General features: G+C 34.1%; 1 protein-coding gene across 1 annotated transcript; it reads right to left on the reverse strand.

Annotated features, from left to right (window-relative positions):
* Positions 1 to 2,097: 2,097 nt before the first annotated feature.
* On the reverse strand, positions 2,098 to 3,058 carry LOC120205712 (transcription factor RSL2-like). The gene is made up of 3 exons (XM_039205548.1): positions 2,477 to 3,058; positions 2,338 to 2,403; positions 2,098 to 2,245 (listed from the first exon to the last, which is right to left on the reverse strand). The coding sequence occupies exons 1-3, from the start codon at positions 3,056 to 3,058 to the stop codon at positions 2,153 to 2,155; spliced, it is 741 nt and encodes a 246-aa protein (XP_039061479.1). The 3' UTR covers positions 2,098 to 2,152.
* Between the last annotated feature and the right edge of the window lie 8,137 nt (positions 3,059 to 11,195).

Raw genomic sequence — 11,195 nt, forward strand, 5'->3', positions numbered from 1 at the left:
GAAAGCTCTAACTCATTTCTCAACATTTCATTTTGATTTTCCAAGTCTGTTTTAGCTTTCAAAAGAATATCATTTTTAGCAATAAATTTAGAAATTAATTTATTGTATTTGGAGTTCATGGTCTCAAACTCTGAAAATAATTCATCATAAGCATCTTGTAACTCATTAAAATATTTTGAATTTAATCTATTTGAGTTAGAAGATACCTTTGGCTCTGTGAGAGCTAATAGAGACATCAAATTTATTGGTTCTTCTTCTTCCTTGTCTCTATAGATCTCCTCAAGCTTATCCTGCATCTCCTTGGCATTTGAACAAGAAGAAACTCCTTTATATACATTAGGATCAATTGCACAACCCAACATGTGCATAGCTTTTGTATTTTGTTGAGCTTTCTTTCGTTCTTGATCACTCCACTTCTTTGCCTTCTTTGTAGGAGAATAATATCCTTTCTCGATCATCATCCAAGCTTCCATATCAAATGCTTGGATAAATATCATCATAAGCTTCTTCCAACAACGATAATTTGTTCCATTGAAGTGTGGAGGCACGTCAATTGGTCTAGATTCTTCCATGGAGAATGAACCGGAAGTGGACGCCATCTTTATCGATTTAACTCTTCTCGGATCTACTCAAGAGGTAATTAAACCTTCAAATGAGTCAAGCTCTGATGTCAATTGTTGAGTTAATCGATTGATGGAATTGGCCAAGAGGGGCTGAATTGGCAATAAAAATTTTGGTGGAAGCTTTCACAGAAAATTGAAAAAATTTGCACAGCGATTTAGAGTGGTTCGACTTTCTCAACCAAAGTCTACATCCACTACCTTAGCTATCCACACTAATGATTTTCCAACAAATTCACTAATTTGTTATTTCTTTTGAGGACAAAGAGTAACCTTACAACTCCCTCAAGAATTATACCCCAAATTCTTGAGCACACTCTTTTTCAAAGAGAAATACACAAATTTGCAAACTTACAAGGAAAACCTCACAAGGTAGATTGTTTGCACAATTCTAGAACAAAGAAAGAACACTCAAGGATAAATACAATAGAGCACAAATGGTGTTCTTGAAAGCACAATGAATATTGAATGAAAAATAGGCTTGAAGTGCTCAAACAATGAGTTTGATGCTTTCTCTTGATTCTCTCTCAATTCTTGATAATTGTTGTTTCTTGTTGTTGATCAATGGCTTCTAAGCTTGTTTAAATACTCCTTCAATTGATTCTGAAAATTGGGGATGATTAGTGGAGTCAATGGAGCCGTTTTAGTGTGAAATCAATTAATAAAACGGCTTGGAGCGTGGGGGGAATCGATACCCCCTCATAGGGAATCGGTTCACTAAGTGTAAAATTCAAATATTTCGACCGTTAATCAGGGGGAATCGATACCCCCTTGGAGGGAAATCGGTTCCCTCTGGACAATCTGGAATTTTTGGCTTTGAAATAGTTTGAAATACTTTGTAAAATTGTTTTGAAATTATTTTAAGATTAAAACTTAATTTTACACTTGAGTAAGGATTAAAAATGACATTTGAATGATTTGGAGTAATATTTTGATATTCGAATAATTATATCGAATATACTTAGAAAATCTTTTGGAAAATCTTAAAATTCATTTAACTTAATTTGTTATATCGAAATATCAAAATGTTTTCAACATACACAAATATGTGTGTGTGTAACACACACACACGCAGATAGATAAATATACACTGAATTTTTGTAATTCAAATATTATCGCGCATCTGTAAGCATGTTCTAGGGACATTCTGTTGGAAATGTGTAAGATAAATAGACAAATAGAATGAAACAGATGGGATGATAATTCATTTACTTCTTGTGATTGAAAATTTTATTTAATTTCATCTAGACTTCTCAATACTACAAGTCAGCAATTGTATATAATGCCACTATAATATTTTCTTTGAATTGTTGCCAATAATTAACTATGTGTAGGTGGTCCTTTCTTCCAGGGTCATAACAGTGTGGAGATCTTCTTGTTGAGACCCACATCGACTCCATTGTAAGCAATGGGAGCATACATCCATAGATCATCAGAGCTTAAAAGCTGCAATCAATCAAGCAAAAAAAAGGGCAGTTCCATATTAGTAATTACGACTTAAATCATACATTTATTTTATTTTAATCAAGATTTTATTGAATCCATTTTGCCTCAGTTACCTTGATCTGTAGCTGCAAAAACTTCACATAATGAACAGCCTCTTCAAGCATTGTGCTGATATCAACCTGTATTATTATCAATATAAATACCTGAATTATAAGTAATTACAACCCCACATTTGTATAAACATTATGGAAGAATAATATTGGTTAATTACCTTTGTTCCATTGGGTACAAGGTTCTGCAAAATCCTCAATCTCTCATTGATCCTCTCTCTTCTTTTCTGCAATATTAAAAAGTATTTAGATAAATGGGGATCTGGAGATGATAAATCATGATCATAGATCTTTTCTTACCCTTGCATAAAGACTCTGGGGATCAGTTGCTGATCCTCTACTGGCTCTTGTCTCTCCATTCAAGTTAAGAACTTGAGAGCCTTTGGTGTCCTGAGAAACATTGTCATCATCTGAACTACACGTGCCTGAACCAAATCCATGAACTGCAACCATGTTACACTCTCCTTCATTGCCATTCACATTGATCTTGCGATTCTTTTTTTCTCTTACATCTTTAGAAGCCCACGGTCGTTTCTTCGGGTTCTCGGTTGAAATGCTGTTGATTTTATCCCCTCCGGCTCCGCCATGCAATTCGATGGAATTAACAGTGTTTGGGACCGGTGTTGCAGCAATATGATTAAAGCCAGTAAAATTGTAGGGATCAAGAGAATCATAGTGAAAACTAGAGTGGAGAGCATTGGCAGAAGGCATAAAAATCTCATCGACTCGAGGGTTTGAAAAAAAACTCAAGGCCTCATCATGCTCTAGAGGAAACGAAAACTGATAAAGAATTTGGTGTGAGAAATCAAGCTGGTCTTCAATGGAGAACACTTTGTTAAACGAGTCCCACTCTCCATCAGGAAAAGCTGCAAGTGACTCCATTGAGAAAATGAGTGATTTTGGCTACTTGCAAATTGAAGCTTTTCAAAATGTGTGTTTGAGGTGAGTAAAAAGCTAGGGAGATCTATACCACAAACCCTAAAGAGAATGTTAGCAAGGATTGACTTGGATTAGTTTATTGAGTTGTTAAATCCCAATTATTAATCTGCTACTAATCCAAGAGTCCACTGTGGGCCAAAACCGGGCAAAGTACAACTCATAAGGTCGCCAAGTTCATGAATTGATGGATTAAAATAAAGCAAATGACCCTTAAACACATTGGAACTGTTCAAAAGTGGAATTAAAATGACATAAGGGGTTCAACAACAATCATTGAGAGGTGACTAATTAGTCATTGAAGATGTGATTTAGAATGAAGCACTCGTAAGGATTAGACTACCCTTAGTTTCCCCATTTTAAAATGACAGAACAGAACGTGGGATTGAATATAATAACAGCAGGAATATTATAATATTTAAAAAAAAAGTGCAGCAAACAGACGGCCAGATCGTGGGGATAGAGTATGACATTCTCTAAAATATCAGACACGGTAACCGCCAAACTCGCTCCCTGTCCTGAATGGGCAACTGGCATCAACCAAGCGTTATTCGTTTGCAATATAATCCTTTTAACTTGCTATGAACTATTAAATTAATATTAGGCTTAAATGTCTCATTGCTGCTGAAATATTCTATTTGTACTTAGTTGGACTTAAAGTATTTTTAAGACGTTTTGTGTCCTTAAATATAATCTTTACTTCATTTACTTGCATCGTATTCTCCGCTTAGAAATAAATTTGAAGATAAATCAAAACACGTCATGTCGTCATTTAATTTTAATTTATTGTATATAAAGAAATGAAAATCAATTAAAAATATAAAATATGTCAAAAATGTCCCTGCTTCTTCTTCTACCCCTCCACCGTGCACCCTCCCTTTCCCCTACACCAACATCCTTTTTTTCTTCTTGCGACGAGAAGCATTCCCCCCTTTGACGGGGCCAAATTCATAAACCCTACATTTCAACCCTTTTGTTTTTTTTCGCCTTATAATTTCCCATCTGAATCAACATTTTCCCCAAATCTGATCTTTCTTCTTCTTTTCTCTGAGAATACAGTCCAAAGAGAAGACAAAGAAGCGACGATCTCAGATTGGGCGTTGAGAGACAAACGGTGGCGGCTCCATCCGTCAATGCAAAGCCACCGCTTACATACGAGCGAACAACGGTTCCGATCTCTGAGACCGAGGAATTGAAAAAAATAAGCTAAAACTCATCGGGAATCTCAGCTGTGTAATCCCGATTCTCCACAAACTCATCGGAAAATCCATCGCTCGAAACAAAACTTGAAATGGAAAAGCCAAATCGACCCCTGAAGGAGTTCTCGCTGTCTAAAGCTTCACAAACAAAATGGAGAGGGTTGAATCATTACCCCATGTTTTCTTCCTCAATTGGCTCCCGAGCTTCACAAAACTATTGGGGTTTTTGGATTGAAATTTGGAATCAAAGGCAGATTAATAAAGATATAACCTTTTTGGACATTGATGAAGTTGGAAGGAGTAATGCAGAGGGTAAAGAAAGTTTGGGAGAGATTAGGATGCAAAATGGAGAAAAGGAAAAGAGGAGTGTTGGTTCTGGGGAAAGGGAGAGTGCACGGTGAAGCGGGAGAAGGAGGAGGTTGACATATTATATAATTTTATTTTTTAATTGATTTTCATATAAAATAAATTAAAATTAAATGATGATGTGGCATGTTTTGATTGGTCAATAAATTTATTTTTAACGGAAATAATGATTTGGGCCAAATAGGATAACGATTTATAGTTAATAGGACAAAACGTCCTCAAAAATACTTTAAGAAGCAACTCGGTACAATTGATATAGTTCAAGGGGCAATGGGACATTTAAACCTTAATATTATACATTGGTTAGATTGATATGTATTCTATTTAAGGTCAGTTTGACAGGACTTTTGAAAAATGACTTTTAAAAATGTGGTAGAAAATAACTTTTAAAAGTATTGGTTAGAAGTGCAGTTTAAAATTTAACTGGTTGAGATTATTGTTAAAACGTGAGTTTAAAAAGATAAAATCTTCATTATATAAATTATGTTGTAAATTAAAAATATAAAATTTAAATTATATTTATACTTATTAATATTATGATATATAAAATATATCGCTTAAAATATATAAAAAATATAAAAAAAAATTTTAAGATAACTTATTAATTATAATAAAATATATTTCATAATAACTCACTATTAATATCTTAATATATAAACCATGAATTTTATTTACTTTTAAATAATTAAAATAAATTATTAAGTAGTAAATTATTTTTTAAAGATGTTAATATTAAATTATAAAAATAAAATGATAAATGAGTGGAGCTTATGCATTAATAAAGGTAAAATTATAATCTGCTGCCAAACACAAAATTAAAAATTAAAAAGTTACAAATTTTAGCTTTTACAATTGGTTTGAAATTAACGTTTCGACCGCAATTTTTTTACGTGTTTGACATTGATTTTTTGATTTTGCGATTAAAAATAAGTTTTTTTTAAGTAAAAGTGCATTTAAAAAGTCACACCAAACGAGGTTGGCCTTAAAAAACCTTAAACCTCGTTTATCTTTTTTATTATCTTAGATTAATTGATGACTGCATTAGTTTTTCTTTATTTTAGTTGATGGGTGATGATATTAGTCTTGATGTTAATCACTGTTATCTGTATTTTTTATTTTTCATTTATTTTTTATCTAACATCTTTTTTTTAATTTTTAATTAATTTATCTTTATGATATATTTTTCTATGCATTTTGATACGTTTTTGGTCATTTGACCATTGTTTTTTGTTTATATTTTTCCTTATAGTTGGATTTGACATCGTCAAAATTAATCAATATGACACTTATTTATTATCATTATGATCCATGCTTACATCACTTGACTCTAATTTGTGATTTTTCAATAATCTTTATAACAACCGGTATACGATCTATTGGTCGACTAATCCGAATAGGGTACTATAGAGACAAAGGTAACCCTACCAATCTAGTTTGCTCCAATGGCAATAACCAGGATTTAAACCTCTGACCTTGCTTAAGAGATCTAGTGTCTCATCCCACTAGACTAACTGATTATTGGTATCATTGTGAGATTTTAAGTGACTAATTTATTGTATCAACGACTATAGAAAAATATTCTAATCATGTATTTAATTTTTTATTATAGTTATAAACATTTATTCCAATTCTGAATATTTCCTTTTTCTTAATAAAACTAACAACCTCTATAAATAAAACAAATAATTGACATGTATTCGTGTATGTATATATAGATATGAACCTAACAATTTAGAAAATCCGAGCAGAGTTATATATGAACATTAACCCTAATAGGGTAAGGTTGACTCTCGTTACCGATATCTGCAGCAAAAGCATGCACCTGGTGAAGAGTTTCTAACCTAAACCATGTGAAAGTTATAAATAAAAATGCAATTATTCAGCAATTTGATTAAATCATCAAACAGTCTTTTTTTTTTTTTAACGGAGCATCTTTTTTGGTTGAGTTGGGCAAATAATCCAAGCGGGTGGATTATTTAGTCCAATAGGGCACCCAAAATTTTATTTTGGGATATACGGTAAATGATACAATGTTTACATAACTCGTTATGCCGGCGTGATGAGTTCCATGAAATATTTTTTTAATGGGCCGGCGTGACGAGTTCAATGAGATATATTTTTTAATGGGTTGTGTCACGTGGGTCTCACTACCCAAATATATTTAATATATCCTACGGGACTCGTAAAAATTTCAAAATTTTTTAAAAGCATTGTAAAAATATATATTATTTTAATGCTGAAGGAACTCGTCACGCGGGTGTGAAGAGTTCCAACTGGTATAATTTTGAATTTGTTGATTGTTGGATTGACCGTTGTTGAACAACCAATTTTTTTTTTAAAAAAAATTCAATGTAACTCGCCACGCCGGTGTGACGAGTTCCAACATCTATTTTCAATTTGAAAAAACTAGTCGTTTATAGTCATTGGGTAGAGTAGTATAAATAGAGGTTTGTGTTAGAATAATTTTTCACTTGGAATCAAACATTTTATTGAGAGTAAAAACTTTTGTGTTGAAATGACCTCAAGAGAAGAAATGATACGTCTTGATGATGTTCATATTTCATCGACCGAGTTGACTACGATAAATTTAATTTGTTTTATTTTATTTTAGTTTTGACAAAATTATAGTATTAATAATAATTATTTATGTAACTATATTAAATTATTTATTTTCAAATTGTAGTAAGAAGAACGAGACATTCATCATCGAGGAATGAGGAATGAAGAGCCACATTAGCAGATGATGATATATCTTTCACAATATGGATTATATGAAGCGACGTTTCTTCACGGGATTTAATGTCATGTCGGTACTGATATCGGCGTTGATTGAGCATTAGAGGCCCGAAACGCATACGTTTCATTTTCCTTGTGGTGAAGTGACGATAACATTGGAAGATGTCGCGTACAACTTGGCGTTTTGATTAATGGTATGCCATTGGTGCTTCGTAACAATTATTTGCGAGATGATGTTATTTCAAATTTATTGGGAAATGAGGCTCCAGCCGATGTTATTGATGGGATACATATACGAATGACGTGGTTGGAAAGAGAATTTTGAGTAGATGGACAATCAACGGAGCAAGAGGTGATATATGTAGCTCGAGCATATCTTATGGCGTTGATTGGAGGGATCTTGCTACCAGATAAATTGGGCAATTTGGTGCACACCTAATATCTTCCGATATTGGAGGATTTTGTTGTATGTCGTCAATATAGTTGGGGTTATGCAATTTTGGTTTTTTTTTTTTTTGTATCGTGAACTTTGCATGGCAACCATAGTCTTTAGAGGACAAAAAGCAGATGTAGCGGGTTGTTTAGTTTTGCTACAATCATGGGCATGATACTATCTCCCATTTTTTACGCCTATTATATTCACTCCTATAGAGTGTCCTCTCGCCGTAAGGTAAATTCCTATATTTAAAATTTTGATATTTTATAATATTTATTTAAATATTTTGAAAATGACAATAAATAATGTAAGTTTTTTAGATGGCGACACCGAATAACCGATATAAAGTTGTCGGGTGCAACCAAAATAGATATTCAGATAAGAATTGATATTGGCGATAGACATGCGGTAAATTTTAATATTTTTGCATTAACTTTGAAATTGTAATATTAATTGTTTATTTATACTAACATAATACTTTTGATAGTTTAATTGGATGCCTTATTATGAGTAGGATATCCAACGGTGTCTACCGCCAATGTTATTTGAAGGAGCGGAGACATGGTGTGCCATAACACCATTGCTCTATTTCGTAATTATTGAGATCTATACCATCGATAGAGTTTTGTGACAATTTGGGTTTCACCAACCGATAGAAATGTCCATATTTAACATGGACGATTTGCATAAAATAGATGCGAGTGGGAAGCCTAGGGAAGATTGGCCGAGAAAGCATGCTATATTCATACAACAATGGCAAAATAAACATTTTCACTTTCCTAATTGTTCCGAGGTACAACCCTAAGATTTTGATTTCAATATTTCTCTCTACCTCCAAAATTATGAAGCAAGTAGAAAATCATACTTTACAATGCTGGAGGATCAGTCCGAGTGGGAAATAATGAAGGAAAAATATGCAAAAAATATCATCTTCATCTTATGTTTCCGCCAATTAGTATCCATCGCAAGAAAGTTATGGTGGATATGGTGCATATCAACCATCGATGGAGAATCGAGTGGTGTGGAAAAGAAGTTCTTGGGATCAAGTGCCACATTCACAATAATTTTCCTCAGAACCGGAAGAAAGAGGTCTATGGGATCATCTTGTTTAATACGAACAATCTCAATCTCATGGCAATTTCGGTGTGCAATTTGAGGCGATGACGTCAATGATGGCGCAAATACCTTGAATACTCCATCATTTTCACCCAAAGATGTAAATCAAAGTGGTGGAGTAATGTTCAGTATACCGAAACATGAAGAAGACAAAAATGACGAAGGTAGACGACCACGACAAAATCGACGAGCACCACGTCATTACTATTCTACCATGTTTTTATTCTTTTGCATTGTCTTCTCTAAATCTGGAGCCCAATTTCTCCCATCGTTGATCATGTCATCAATTTGTGCACTTTTGTCTGCCCGTACTTTACCCAACCTAAAGTAAGTCTCCCAAACAATACTTGTTATCGGGAGATGTCGAGACCCTTTTAGCACTGAGTTGATACATTCAACAAGGTTGATAGTCATATGGCCGTAACGTCGACCCTTAACATCATATGCTTGTAACCATCTCTCCCTAGGGATTTCAGCTGCGAATTCATACACATCATCTTCGTATCTTCTCAAATTTTCAAGTCGTGCACAAAAGTTTGGTTGGAGTAAAGCATACCCTAAAAAGCAGAAAATTAAATGTTATTGAGAAATAAAGAAAACATAAATGAAGCAGAAATAATAATGACAAATGATATAATACTTACCCATGTTGATAATCTCTTTTTTGATATTTTTCTTCTTAAACCTCTTCATTGCATTCGACGCAATATGTTGTATACATAGGTAGGATGTGTGTACAGAGGCGTCCATCTATTTTCGGGTATAGAAATTGTGCTTAACAACCCAGATGACCGATCTGAGATCATGCAAACCCCATCTTGAGTGACAACATGGGAACACAAGTTAGAGAGAAGAAATTCCAAGTTCCCTCCCATTCATTTTTAACAATGGCGAAGGCAATGGGGAAAATATTTCTGTCTCCATCTTGTATAACGGCTATCATCAAGATGTGTCTGTATAGCCCATACAGAAAAGTGACATCGACTTGAATCATTTATTTGCAAAATCTAAACCCTTCAATAGCTGACTTAAATTCCCAGAACAAGCCACAAAAAATTCTCTTATCGGAGATAACGTCTCCCTCAAGCGTGACTGCAGGATGAGTATAGTACCTAATAATGGTTCCAAGGATGAAAAATTTCATTGCTTGTAGCAAACGTGGTAGCTCATTATATGACTGATCCCAATCACCATACAACAAGGTCATTGCTTTCTGTTTAGCCATACATGTCTTGTAATAAGTCAGAATATAACCAAATGTATTCTGAATGGATGCCACTAACACATAAATGAGCACTCTTGAATTCTTTCCACCAACAACTTCACATAATAGCATATGACATCCAAATCTAAATGTTTGTAGTCTTGTGTCAAGGAGGTCATTGTACATGCGTGTTGTGCATTGAACCTTGTGACTTCCCACAACATATTTCATTATAGGTATGATACTCGTATCCTTCATTTACAGCCAACATCATGGTGTACACATCGTACGAAATAAGTCTTTTAATCCGACTCTGCAACATAGAATTGAAGATGAGCTTTGATACAGTACTCATTGATTGCTAGTTGTGCTCTTTTTTTGTTTCAATCTGAGACCCAATGACCAACTCAGATGATCGTTTGTCTGAAGAACCCCAGTGTGCAGCACATAACTCTAGCATATCATATATTTCAGGATTCCGCATAGCATCTTAGTTAATGTCATACATTGCAGCTGCATGATGATACCGAGTGAAACCATGGCGAGGCATTTCAGGTTGAGGGTTTGTTTTTGCCTAAACATTTAGAGGATTCTGTAATCCTTAACATCTTGAAAGAGCTGCATCCCATACATCAGCCTCAACATCCACACCTTGTCCCTCTAAAGCAGCCTAAAAAACATCAGACTAGTCAACTAATAATGTGCGTCATAGTCTACCAACGGAACAATATCTTTATCATCTTAGCTAAATTCAGCAAGACTTTCACTGAACCGTCCAACAAGGTTATCATCACTATCACTTGCATGTGGTTCAGAGGGGTCTGCTTCTTGTGTTCTTCGAGCTGGCACTAATGAGGTCGGAATATCAGTTGTATTTGTGGTTTCGACACACATCTCCACCATATTATTATTTGATTAATGAAGTCCAACCATAATAACAACATCGTCATCATCAAGTTGGATATGTCATTGGATTTGAGGAGATCAGGTGCCGATAACTTAAACATGAAACAAAAGCCTAATGTT

Source organism: Hibiscus syriacus, unplaced genomic scaffold (genome assembly GCF_006381635.1).
Source record: "Hibiscus syriacus cultivar Baekdansim isolate YM2019G1 unplaced genomic scaffold, ASM638163v2 tig00012759_pilon, whole genome shotgun sequence".
Classification (NCBI taxonomy): Eukaryota; Viridiplantae; Streptophyta; class Magnoliopsida; order Malvales; family Malvaceae; genus Hibiscus; species Hibiscus syriacus.

Coding starts and splice junctions, on each gene's coding strand:
- LOC120205712 (XM_039205548.1), bottom strand. CDS start 3,058: ATGGAGTCACTTGCAGCTTTTCCTGATGGAGAGTGGGACTCGTTTAAC. Junction 2,404..2,476: donor CCCAGAGTCTTTATGCAAGG/GTAAGAAAAGAT, acceptor TTAATATTGCAG/AAAAGAAGAGAGAGGATCAA. Junction 2,246..2,337: donor TTGTACCCAATGGAACAAAG/GTAATTAACCAA, acceptor ATAATAATACAG/GTTGATATCAGCACAATGCT.